Genomic DNA, 13920 nt, shown 5'->3' on the forward strand with positions numbered 1-13920 from the left:
ACCGACCAGCGACCCCCGCACATTAAATCTATCCTACACACACTTTTGTGGGTTTCCTCCCACATTCCAAAGACGTACTGGTTTGTAGGTTAATTGGCTGATAAATTGTCCCTAGTGTAGTAGGATAGAACTAGTGTATGGTGATCGCAGCGCAGCGTGTACTCGATGGACTGAAGGGACTGTTTCCATGCTATATCTCTAAACTTAACTAAACCTAAAGCGGGGAAGAGCTATTTTCCGTATCTAGTCTGTAGCATTGAAGACCATAGTCATGAGACTATCCACAGTTAAGGTGCACTGAATTCCCTCAAAGAATAGGCGGCCTTCTGAACAATATCTCTATTGCCACTAAGATGTCACCGAGGAAGTCAATGTCTTGACAAGTGCTCTCAATACACCTCTACACCTTTTGAAACAATTTTCAAAAACCTCATAAGAATAGTTCATGTGTCTTACCTCTCATATCAATTACTATCTACTCATATATGTTGCAACCCTGCTAACAACTTTATTTTCCAAAAGCTCTTCACACCCCTGCAGTCACTTAATTTATTTCCCCACTTACACACTCTTACATAATGATTCTAACCTCATGAATCAACCGTTGTACTAGTTTTGACTACTAGTCCTAATGTGTTCATATGTAGACTGTTATCACACAAGTACTTATGTGATGTACTTGCTGTTTCTCAAGTTCTCTCATTTTTAAATATTCAGTTAGCTTGCTATGGAATTACTATTATTTTCCTTATTTTTTAGGGTGATGCATTGTTTGTGCAGTTTGTGCTTCTTTTCTGCTAATAGCTGCAATTTAAGTAAAGCTCAAGTCATTTAATGGATGGTTATGTTCAAGATTTCCACATGAACAATGGTATCTAAGTGAAAGAAACATTTACAGGAGCTGCAATTGACAAAATAAATGAGGTAATGTTCCTCTCATCTCAGATGGGGCAGACTCTCAACTAATATCTACTACGGACCCCCTGTCTCCATCACAGGGACAAATGATCTACTAATGTGTATTGCAAACCCACTGATTTCCACAGCTACCTTGACTAAACCTCCTCCCATCCGGAATCTCATGCTCTGTCTGCCAGGGCCAAATGTACCATCAGCTTGCAAAGCATTTTAACTCCCCTTCCCATTCCTATATCGACCTTTCTGGCCCAGGCCTCCTGCGTTGCCTGAGTGAAGGCATACACAAACTGGAAAAACATTTCACTTGGGTAGCTTACAACCTAATAGTATGAACATTGGAGGGAAGAAGGTTCTCCACCCAAAAACATCAACCATTCCTTCTCTCCAGAGATGCTGCCTGTCCCGCTGAGTTACTCCAGCATTTTGTGTCTATCTTCAGTATGAACATTGAACTCTCCAATTTCAAGTAATATTCCCTACTACTCCTCCCATTCCCCTGTACACTCAACCCTGATATGTATAGCATCTCCCACCACCCCAGTCACCTGCTCCCTTCCCTTCCTGTAAATTCATATCTTCCACATTTCCCTTCTATCCCCTCCTTCCCCAACAATTGTGGCCTTCCACTCATATCCCTCCTTCTCTGTATATTTCACTATATTTTCTTTCTTTATCCAACAGTTTCTTCTCCTTTTACCCTTGTCGCTTATTCTATCCATTTGCCAATCACCTCCCCCCATTCATCAGTATCCACCTATTATATTATTGTCCCATTCCCACATCTTTTCCAGGTTCCTTTTTCCTACTACAATCAGTTTGAAGAAGGATCCCAGCCCAAAAGGGCATCTGTCCATTCCCTCTACAGTTGCTGCCTCCAAATGCTTACTTTAGAGGAAGTCTAAAGTAAAGGTTTGACCGAAAATATCAATTGTCCATTTTCCTCCACAGGGCGGTCACGGTGGTGCAGAGGTTGAGTTGCTGCCACCGGAGACCCGGGTTCGATCCTGACTACGGGTGCTGTCTGCACGGATTTGTACGTTCTCCCCGTGAACTGCATGGGTTTTCTCCGAGTTTCCTCCCACACTCCAAAGACGTGCAGGTTTGTAGGCTGATTGGCTTGGTAAATCGTAGGCTGTAGGCTGATTGTAGGCTGATTGGCTTGGTGAGAAGGGAATGGAGGGTTATGGTATGAGTGCAGGCAGGTGGGACCAAGGGGAAAAAAAATGTTGTTCGGCATGGACTTGTAGGGCCGAGATGGCCTGTTTCCGTGCTGTAATTGTTATATGGTTATAAATGTAAAATTGTCCCTAGTAGGTGCAGGATAGTGTTAATGTGCAGGGAACGCTGGTCAGCACAGACCCGGTGGGCCGAAGGGCCTGTTTCCATACTGTATTTCTAAACTAAACTAAATTAAACTAAAACATGCTTCATTACCACTGATTTCATCAACTGTTTGTGTTTTTGGACAGGATCCAGCATCAGCTATTTCTTTAGGAGTCTGGTGTCAGGTACACAAATTAAATGGCTTCTCCATCAGAGTCAACTAAATGTGTTTAGTACCTCAGTGTTGTCGATGTTGGCTTTGGATGTGATTCTGACATTCATCTGCTTACCCTGTCAATGGATTTGAATGATTTTGCAGAGACAGCTGTGGTGGAATATCTCCAGTATTTTAAGATACTTGCTGTAGAAGGTCCATGAAATATCATGGACGGCAGGGATCATAGCTGCCATGTAGACCATGGCCTTTGTGCCAGCGCTGAGATTTTAATCTATCAGCAAACCTTTTCAGACCACCAAGTGTTAATTTCATCATCAACATCTGCCCTTGTTGCAGTATGGCTCATGACAACGGTCCACATTTTCCAGAGGTTTACTATTCACCTTAATTGACAACAGCCGCATGTTACACTGGCAGCAATCGTTTGGTATAGAGCCTTGATTCTCTGTGTATGAAATGTGAGGCTTATTCTCTCCTGTGCTTTAGTGAATAAATCCATAATGTCTTGAATCTAGGCTTCTAGGGGATGTTTAAGTTAGCATGGCAGGTGCTGCCCAATGAAAGAGAGTTGGTTCCAGAGTGGAATGACATGGGTCAATAATCTCCTATATGTCTTGTAGATCAGTGGGCCTCAACCAGTTATAGATGAGGTGCAGTGTTGCAGCAAGAACATCTGATAAGGCTTTGTGAATTATGAAGGCCTTCCTTGACACCAGTGTGTGCTGTTATTGGTTTACTATGTATCCAATGGTTAAGATTAAGGCTTACAAGCCATCATGAAGCAGACACAAGATAGAGACAGGTTTGTGCAGGCAGCCAAATTTGGGAAGGCTGTCCCTAATTCTTCACTGACAAAGTCAAAGGCTTTTATGTAGTCAAGAAAATCTTTGTACAGTGATTTTGTGCTGCTCTGTGTATTATTCTAGGAGTTGACATGGGGAGAAGAGAATGTCCAATACATCTCTGGGTGGATGGGTCATTGCAATTAAGGGAGCAGCTCTTTGGCAACACAAGGAGCAAGTTGAGAAGCAGCCTGATGATGGTGATGTTCCCCGTGTCAGATAGTCAGATTTGTCTCCTTTCTTGAAGAAGGTTCACATATTTTGTGAAATTAAGGAATGTCAGTGTATGAACAGTATGAATAAGTTTATTGACCAAGTATGCACACATACAAGGAATTTGCCTTGCTGCTCCACTCTCACGTGACAACACGACATACAGAAACAATTAAGAATGACACTTAACATTATACATTAATAATAAAACATGATAGTTTAAATATGTGAACAAAATACAATTTCTGAGCAAAATTTCAGATCAAACAAATTTAGATCTTATTTGTGCCACTCTGAACCAAAGATGCAAATAAATCAATCAAGTTTTACTAATTCTAAGAGTTTACATTTACAAATAAGTAGCTTTGAATAGTGTAATGAACAAAATTAGCATTTTGAGACCCTCAGTTTAATTTGGAGATACAACTTAAAATACAATTCAATTGTTAATACAAAATAATCGACACTCCTGTTGTGGAAACTGAAAAATATTGTCCACAATGTCAAATTATAACAACAATTCACATTTTGTTTAAAGGGCTTAACTTGCTCATGAGCTAATGGAACTTGATATTTGAAGTAATTATTTTCATGTATTTTTGGTTTCTAAAGGCTGAACTTCATTTTGGCAGCATCCCTGTACAGCATTTCTTTTTCCTACGGTCCATTGATAAGTACAACAATATTTCCAACTATAAAAAATCATTTCCTTCACATTAATCACTCAATCTTTTCTTTTATTTGATGTGTTTGAATGGATTGGTTTGTGACTGTCACAAAATTGTTCTTTCTCAGAATTCATTGCTACATCATTTCTGTTGACATTCTCCGAAGGCATGACTAAATGTCGAATGTCATTTTCCAATAAAGGAATCGTAATATTATTATTGGCTGTGCTCATTCTTCCACCGAGAAGGTATGGATCAGTCTGTCTACTTGAAGTATCTTCCACGTCCTGTGCTTGGACTAACAAGCCATTAATTCTTTCTTTGATGGCTTTCATATTATTTTGCATCTTTTCTTTCATGAACCATTGTTTTCCTATGTTTTTTATATACTTTTTCTTAGCCTCAAAAATGACATTGGAAAGAAGGGGTTTGAATTCTGTGTTGTCTGTGTGCAAAAGTGGTTTTAATAGTTTATTATCAGCTGCCAAATAATTTGCATTAAGACTCAATTTAACTCCACTAATGTCATTATGAATACTTGGAGTTTTAAACCACTTGTGCATGTCACTGATAATGCTGTCAATTAATCCTGTGCAGGTTCTACTTTCTGTCAGTAAGCCATTGTATTTCCTGAAGGTATATCTATTTTCTGCATTATCTAGAGAAGGTGCCCATTGATTTTCTGGATCTGACGGTTTCTGATATACAAACCTTCTGCTTTCCTCATTGCTTGATTCGATGATAGCAGTCAGAATTGGGCAGTTTTGGCCACATAGCAAATGAAACTTATCCAGAGAGTCTGGATTTTGAATGTTTCTGTTTCTACTGGCAATGTCTACAGGTCCCTGCCCCGCAATTGTCCCATCGGGTAATGGCTGCGCCAGAGGACTAACTTTGTTATCAAACATATGAAATCCCACTGATGCAAAAGGTGAATCACAGTCATCAACGGAAGTCAATTGTGCAGAGTGAACAAATGTTCTAGCTAATTGTTTTCCACTTTCTTTCTTTACAGTAAGATTTGAACCACTATATGCAAGGCCTTGCTTACTTTTAAGACTGATTTGGTCTGAAAATGGTTCTGAATCACTTGCATGAGGCATGCTGAAATAATTGCATGTGGTACCTGGTTTTACTATTTCCTCAATTTCTGAGGATGACAGCTCAGACAGTGGAGGAGCTAAATGTACAGCACTAACATGTTGGTGTGCAGTATCGTCACTTGTGTTGTCACATGTGGTGTCAACTGATGTTGCGTCCAGTGTTCCATACATTCCAAGATTTAAAGGTGGAGACTTCCTTATTAAGTGGTTTTCTTTGAGTAGCCATCTCCCTTTCTCAATCAACACTCCTTCTTCTTCAGAGTGTGAATTGGTGTTTTGGGAGCTTTTAAATGTTTGGCCCTTTTCTAGGCCAGAAGTATTTAATGGTTCGTTTTTAACACTGCAAGTTATTCCAACCCTTGATTTGTTATTACACGATGGAGATTGGTCACAAGTATGGTGTTTTGATCCGACGTGCAATTTGCCATAGAGTTTCTCTGTGGCTTTTCTAACAAAGTTTGCAGAGAAATGCTTTGATTTTTCAAAGGTATCTTCCTCTCCCTCGGTGGTCATTTCATTTGAAGCCTGCGAATTGTAATCACTTGCAATACTGTTAATACTTGTTTGGTCTCCTTCAGATAAATCGTATGTCTGCTGCCTTTGTAAAGATTGTTTGACATCATGATTTGATGGTACAGAAGGGCATCTGCAAGGCAGTAATTCCATGTTTTCAGCTTTACCTTCAAAATATAAGTTCTCAGAGGTTTTGTTTGCCTGCTGCTTACCTTCAGGTTTATTTTCAATTTCACTGTTAAACAATACAAAAACAGATGCTGGCAACTTTCTAACATGTATTTCACTACTGTTATTTTTTCCCATATGATCCCCCTGACAAAAGTTATTTCCCAGTTTTGGTTCAGACTTAGCATTTGCCAAAAGCGACTCATGATCCATAAACTTTGGAAGAGAGATCTTAGTTTGTGGATGCATTGTATCCAAAACTGCTAACATTTCATCTGGACTGGCTGTGACATTGCCATATGTAAACTGATCATTAGCTTCAATAGCTCTCGGGCATGCTGGGTCTCCATTTTCATTATTTTGCATTTTGTTGCCAATTACTTCCCGGTATTCAATAATAGCCTCTGTTTTCAGAAGCTCATGTTGTTGTAAAATTGTAACTTTTTTGTCACTCCATTCCTTGTTCTTTGCCATCGCGTTTTCAAGGGTTCTTTCGTTTTGACAAATGGAGTCACTTGTTAGTTGATCTTCTAAAATGTGTGCAGAAATTAAATTGTCTTTAAAATTGAGTAACCCAAAGTCTTTGCTGCCTATTTCTTTCACAGCTTCATTTATGCCTTCTTCATTTGGATGGGTACTAATATTCTTGTTAACTTCACTCCTTGTTTCATTTGCACACAGCTGCTCAATTACATTGAGTATATCAAGATAATTTTCCTTGTCAAAAAAACAGCTTAACTGTGGAGGACTAGATAAAGCAGACTGTTTATCAGCAGAAGTTTCAGTCTGTAGAGGACATTCATTTTTTGGATCATTGCAATAGACATAGGTTGATTCTTCTTTGGTTGACTCTTCATTTGTCGGCAACTTTACTAATTGTGAGACACACTTCTGCAGTTCTGAAATGTGTTGTTTTGAATCATTAGTTTTCTGAAAGTTGACAACATTCCTTACCAATTCTAAGAATGTTAACACTTCAGAACAGCTACAATTAGCCATCAGTGCAGACTCAGCGTCAGGTGGGACTGATATATTTAGGTTGATAATTGCTAACCAGGCAAGGAGGACCTTTGAAGATGTGCTCAGTGTGGTGGCAAGATTCTCCAACACATCTGGCATTCCATAAGTTTTCTTTGGATGTAATTTCTGTCCATGATGGGAAATATTCTTGAATTTATCTACTGTTGACTGAAGCAGGCATAACACCTGCCTTAGGTCCTGTTCTTCAATGGAGTTTCCATCATCAGCTGTTTCGGAAAGTACTCCAGTATCAACTTGAATTGCAATCTCATTAGTTTCTTTTTTTAATTCACTGATATTACTTTCCATTTTGATCACTTCTGTAACAAATTGGCACCCACTCTCATTTGAGATGGGTGCATGTTTAATTTCTCGCTGAACAACATCCAGTTGGCTTTGCAATAAATAATCATGCCTGCAGTCTTCTGCCACTTTGTGCATTTTTCTCACATTGCAAATAATTGTCTCCACTATTTGTTTAAATTTGTGTTTCATTGTATCATTTGTTTCAGTTCCATTTCTTTCAAATTGATCAATGGTCTCATAATTGTTATCACACAAGTTATTTGTTTCTTTTATAATGTTACTTGTTGAATTATTGTTCACCCTTTCCTTGGCAAATAATGTTGATGGGGAAGAGCCAAGATTTGTTTCATAGTGCATTAAATCGGAAGTGGGTGATATGCTTCTTACCATATTTTGCTCCAAATTTTGACTTGAGGGAATATCCATCTTACGTAATTCCTGATTTTGCTTTATTAATGTAGAAAAAAGCACTGTATTTTGAGCATCCTCTTTGAGATCTTTAACTGCAGGTATATTAAGTATTTTGCTGCTGCTCTTCTCCACATGTTTCCATTTTTTCCTAATAGGCTTAAAAGAACATAGCTGGATGGCACTTTCATTTGAACTACCATTAGCTCTTGTAATTTGCAAATCTACAGTTAAAGTAGATTCAGAATCAAATTGTATCATGGGTGAGGGATTCAACTTAAATGCATCCTTGGTTGTAATTGAATTGCACTGATCTTCCTCAGGGCATTGATTTAATTGTTTTGTGTAGGATATCAATAAAGTGGTATCTTCATGCTTAGAAATAATATCTTGGAAAATGTTGGTTGTAAATACCTTTTCTGGCATGAAGGATATTACATTGCTGCTGCAGATGGTGATAAAATGTTGATCTTCCATTCCTTTTTGTCTATTTTCAGGTGACTCTGGACTATTAATTATTTTATCGGATGAACAAGCTACTGGTACTTGAGACGGATTACAGTTAATTATTTCTTTAGCAGAAATCAAGTCAGTTAAGTAATGAGATATAGAACCATCATAACCACTTCCAATGCAAAATGTCTCTTTGCTTTTAATAGACATCTCAATAGTATTACTTTCAATACTTTCACATTCAATTGTCATGTCAATTACTTCTGCCAGCTCATGTCCACCATTAGGAATGGTACAATTATCACTGAAAACGTCATTATTGTCATGTCGGCATAATAATTGAGATGGTGGTGAACTACTGTCATATTCTGGGTGTAAATTTGTATTCCCACTTGAATCTTTTCTGGAGTTTTGCTTGTCCAAATCAGAGATAGCACGGCTTGAATCTTCAATTTTGCAAAAGACCCCTTCATCATTTGAATATGATGAATCATTTGAATCTGCATTCATTGGCAATTTTACCTCATTATCAATTTCAGTGCAGTTTTGATACCTTGCATTAGAATTTAGTAAACACATTGAAAGGCTGCTAACATTTTTCAAGAATATAGACATTCGGGCCTCACATAATCCAGAACTGTATGTACAACTGATGTTTCCATCTTTTATTTGCTTCGTTTCTGTGGACGTGTGTGAATAGATCACTCCAGTGGACAAGGTACTTGTTTCATGATAAACTGGCATGGATGCTCTAGAATATTGAAATGATGCACTCATTGGTCTTCTATCAATTTTTCTCTGCTTTGACATAGTATATGTTGGATCTCCTGAAGAAGGTCTTGAGCATAACCCTTCAAAATTAATTTCCGAATCAACACATCTGTTTCTTACCAAATATTCTGATAAATCATTTGCTCCACTTGTTCTTTTATTGACAGAGTTGATCATTTTTGGTGCATCTAAGTGACCATCAAAGAATTGTTGTGAAGATCTTGATGAAGAGTCTTTCCCAACAAAAGAGGTACTTTTCTCTTGGATTGTTTTCTCTTTTCTTTGAGTATTTACATTAATCTTTGCAGATAAATCATCAGAAGCTGCATCTCTAATTATTTTAAAAGTTTTTTTTTCAATAGGTATTGAAAAATGTTCATTATTATGCTTCATGCCGAACTCGCTAAATCCTGTTTCCTCTTGATTTGGAAACTGAATTATCTTTCCACTATTTTGAGTGTCACACTTTGCAGTTAAGCTTTTGCCAGAAACTACACCCTGCTTTACCGATCTAAATCTGGGATTTCCTTTATAAAGAAAGGGTTCTACTGCTGAATCAAGGTGTTCTTCAGTGTTTGAAAAATTGTTTTGCCAGATGTCATAATTTCCATTTTTCTCAATTTCTACATCTATTGAGAATGTTGGTGCTGTACAAGGATCATCAAACACTTCCTCAGTACCCAGGTTTTCAAATTGCATTCTTTCAGGTTGATAATGAGACTGCGCATGAACAAAGTCCCTTGTATTCACAGTAGATTCCAGATTTGAATTGCAGCCATTACTTTTTTCGTCATGTACACCAGAGGCACTAATTGTGGTTGTCCATTCTATTATCTCTTCCTCCTTTATGCAAAGGTGCACTTTCATTTCTACTGTCACACTGCCATCTTCATTGACATAAATAGACTTCTCAATGTCATCTTCTGATGGCATTGCTGAGTTATCTTCCCTTGCACAGATACAATTCTCGCAGGACCTTGGTTCATCTTTGCTCACAGAAAAACTAGCTCCTAAAGAGTTGTTTCTGTCATTTATGCTTAATATATCAGATGGTGTGGAATAAGCCTGAGGCCTTGAACTAGAAGGAGATACAGAGTTAATTATCCACTGTCTTCTTCCTGACTTATTCTTATCTATAGACATAGGAGTTGAAGTAAAGATGATAAAGGTGATCCGAGTGCCAAATCACATCAGAGGAAGGTGGAAAAGAAATAGGAAAAGCAGGGAAACAGAAAAGGTAAAAAAATATTAAGAAATGCCAGCAAAGGAAGTAATGTAACAAAAATATAACATTGAAATATCAATTTACTGTTTAAATGAAAAACATAAAATATAACAGAAGACAGAATGTCAGAATATGGATTGATTTTATTAAATTTACAGAAAACTAGATGATGGCGAATCAATATCAATTAAGATTCCATTTACACATGTAAAGTTATATAGAACATCAAACACAGGAACAAGTCCTTCAGCCCACAATGTCTGTACCAAACATAAAACCAAGACCAAGCCTTATTTGCCTAAAAATAATCTATATCACTGCAAATCCATTCAAAAGTATCATAAATGCCACTAACGCATCTGCCTCCACCACCACCCCAGGCAACTCATTCCAGGCACTCACTACCCTGCATTAAAATTAAACTTGTCCATTACATCTCTTTAAACATTGCCCCTCTTACCTTAAAGTTATGCCCTCAAGTATATGAGAATTCCATTCTAGAAAATAGGTTCAGACTCTCTGCCCTATCTATTTCTCCCATAATTGTATATACTTCTATCAGGTCTCCCCAGAACCTCCGGCATTCAAAAGGAAAGAATGCAAGCCTAATCAACCTCACCCTGTAGCTAATACCCTCTAATCCATGCACAATTCTGGTAAACCTCCTCTGCACCCTTTCCAAAGCCTCCACATTCTTCCTGTAATGGGAAACCAGACCTACTAGTATTTTATTTCATAAACTCTTATTTTTCACTATTTATTGCAAAATAAATTCCTCTAGGATGGCAATCTCATCACTTACACCACTTAAACATTATTCTGGTCAAGCTCGATTAGAGGGCAATGATACACAGCTAGGTGGATGGATAAGAGCAGTGAAGAAGAAAGAGAGATGAGTGGGAAGGCAGAAGGAGGAGAGGGAATGTCTAAGGAAGAGTTTTAGAGAACAAGAAAGGAGCAGTCCAGAAGGCAGTGCCAGAAATGCAAAGGATGGAGGGAAGCAAAGTGAGAAGAGTAATTGTAGGGTTGAGGTGAAGTATCGGATTTGAAAGTTGAGGAAGATGGACAGGAAAGGATCGGAGGGGTTGAGGAATATAGGATAGGAGGATGGAGAAAATATGAGGAGTAAAAGAAGGATAAAAATAAGGGGCATGGACAGAACAATTTGTTTAAAACAAAGAAGGGATGGAAATAAAAAGAACAAAGAGGAGAATGGGAAAAATATCAGTGAGAAACACAAGGAGGGAGAGAAGAAGGGAGATAGAACAAAGAGGGCTGGATGACCACCAGAGAACAGAACAAGGCAGGGGAGGAAGAGTACAGGGGAGCATTGTAAGAGCTTTGCGCATGAAGTCTGGTCGATAGCGCTTTGTTTCCTAAAATGGGAGGGGTCTCGATTGGATGTGGGGCCCTGCCTTTGGTTACAATACGAATCTGAAAACGGTGCTTATCATAAGATGCTAAGATCATGTGATAGGAGCAGATCAAGGCCATTCAGCCGATCAAGTCTCTTCCGCCATTCAATCATGGCTGAGCTATTGGCCAGGCTGTGGAGACGGATTTTTTCAGCGATTCATTTCTGCGATTTTTTGGAGGGGTTCACCAACAGACTGGATCGCGATGAGGGGAGAGGGAGAGGGAGAGGGAGAGGGAGAGGGAGAGGGGGAGGGGGAGGGGGAGGGGGAGGGGGAGGGGGGGGGGGGGGGGGGAAGGGGGGGGGAGGGGGGGAGGGGGGGGAGAGAGAGAGAGAGAGAGAGAGGTGCTGCTGTAGATGGCGCTGCTGTAGATGGGTCCCACGCATACCGAGATACATATAGTGTTTGTTCTCACTCTTGCCAATAAAATTGATTTTAACTTAACGGATGCGTGAGCCTTTTTCTGTTCTATCAGTCAGATCCTTGAAACTGTTCCCTTGCAACAGGGGGGAAGCAAGAAAAAAGTGGGGGACGAAAGAGGATGGATGAAAGAAAACAGAAGAGACAAATAGACAGAAGAAACAACTGGAAGAGGAATGAAAGGTAAGGGGGGAGCACTGTGAGGGTACAGAAACATGAACTGAGAAAGCACAGAAGGAAAACATGGGTCAGGATAGAGAGTAAAATGCAGAAAGAAAGAAAGTGAGGAGAAAACATGAAAAGATACAAAATCAGGACACAAGAGACTGCATATGCTGGAGTCTTGAGGAAAAAAAAACAAAATGTGGAGGAACTCAGCAGGTCTGGCAGCATCTGTGGTGGGAATCAGGTGTAGAGTGGAGTGGGCTGTTGAACTTGGGTTGAGAAGTTGAAAAAAGAGTAAGGATAAGGGTCTCGACCCAAAACATCACCCATTTCTTCTCTCCAGAGATTATGCCTGTCCTGCTGTATTACTCCAGCTTTTTGTGTCTATCTAAGATGGATTTGCCTCATAGTGGAAATTATGTACTGCAGACTAGTTCTCAATCAATGGAATTTAGTTTGCTGACCTCTTGAATACGAGTCATGTATGAATTGTTCTTCAAAGACAGGATATATACTTAGTTTCTTTTAATGTGCCCAGCATTTTTGTGAGATCCAGGTCTTCCACATTTTGCAGACTAATTTTCATCACAATGTTCCATAAGTTCTTTGGGGCAGCACGGTGATACAGTGGTAGAGTTATATAGTTGCTGCCTTACAGTAACACACAGGTTTGATCCTGACTACGGGTGCTGGATGTACGGAGTTTGTACGTTCTCCCTGTGACCACATGGGTTTTCTCTGGGTGCTCTAGTTTCCTCCTACACTCCAAAGACGTTCAGGTTTGTAGGTTAATTGGCTTCTATAAATTGTCCATAGTGTGTAGGATAGTGCTCGTGTACGGGGTGATCGCTGGTCGACGTGAACTCAGTGGGCCAAAAGGCCTGTTTTCATCCTGTGTCTCTAAACTAAAACTAAACTAAACTTAAATCTATCACTTTCCACAAAGCAAGATCTCTTTTCCATCATGAGATTACAGTTTCTAGCATTAACTTCATAGTATCACCTGCAATACCATGAGATTATGTTAATTATTTCTCCTGACAGACCTCATTGATGATGAGATTTGTAGGAACTCCTACTCTTCTGATGGCACAAATTAACATTATGTTGATTAGGAGAGAAAAATGAAATGGAAAAAATATTATAGCCAACTATAGCCATCTATTGTTTAATTAGTAATAGTCAAGAAACTTACGGAATCTGGTGTCTATTTTGCTCACACTATTGGGATGAACACGATTTGTCATAGGTGGTAATCTATGGGGGAGGACCAATTTTGAAATATCATATTTTCTCGGCTTATATGCCTCTCGACCAGCAGCAACCACAGCATCTAATACATTCTTCACCGGATAGAGGGTTTCAAGCTGAAACAATCAAAGCAGAAGCAATTCAACACATATTAATACAAGGATATAATGGTATGCGAACTATAAGATAATAAATAACATTTACCTTGATTCAGCCAGTGCAATAGAGAAGGTAAAATATATAATTTTTTTTGCAAAGACTTTATTTAGCTCTAGAATCTCACAGAGCTAGCTCATCTTCCATTGTTATCGCAACTCTTATTTTCATCATCCCCCCCACCCCTCCCCAGAATGTATTTGTCTAATGCCCACTCCCTTACCAATGAAACTCCCTTAACCTCAAACTAAACTCATCTGGAGTAAGCCATCTTTCCATTTTTGGCAGCAGACTTCAATGTGTAAGTCCCAGTGCTGCCCTCTCTACCTACAAATTACCTTCCAATATAGAGACCTTGTATGTTCATCTACAAGAATGATATTTGCTAGGCCATTCAAGCTCCG

At 39.0% G+C, this 13920-nt stretch overlaps 1 protein-coding gene across 1 annotated transcript in view; it reads right to left on the reverse strand.

Annotated features, from left to right (window-relative positions):
• The window catches only part of LOC129696043 (lipoxygenase homology domain-containing protein 1-like), a 185140-nt gene that overhangs the window by 151036 nt on the left and 20184 nt on the right, over positions 1–13920 (reverse strand). Inside the window, exon 4 of the mRNA XM_055633450.1 lies at positions 13305–13476. Coding sequence (XP_055489425.1) covers positions 13305–13476 — 172 coding nt within the window. The remainder of the gene's footprint in view (positions 1–13304; positions 13477–13920) is intronic.

This window comes from Leucoraja erinacea, chromosome 4 (assembly GCF_028641065.1).
Source record: "Leucoraja erinacea ecotype New England chromosome 4, Leri_hhj_1, whole genome shotgun sequence".
Taxonomy (NCBI): domain Eukaryota; kingdom Metazoa; phylum Chordata; class Chondrichthyes; order Rajiformes; family Rajidae; genus Leucoraja; species Leucoraja erinaceus.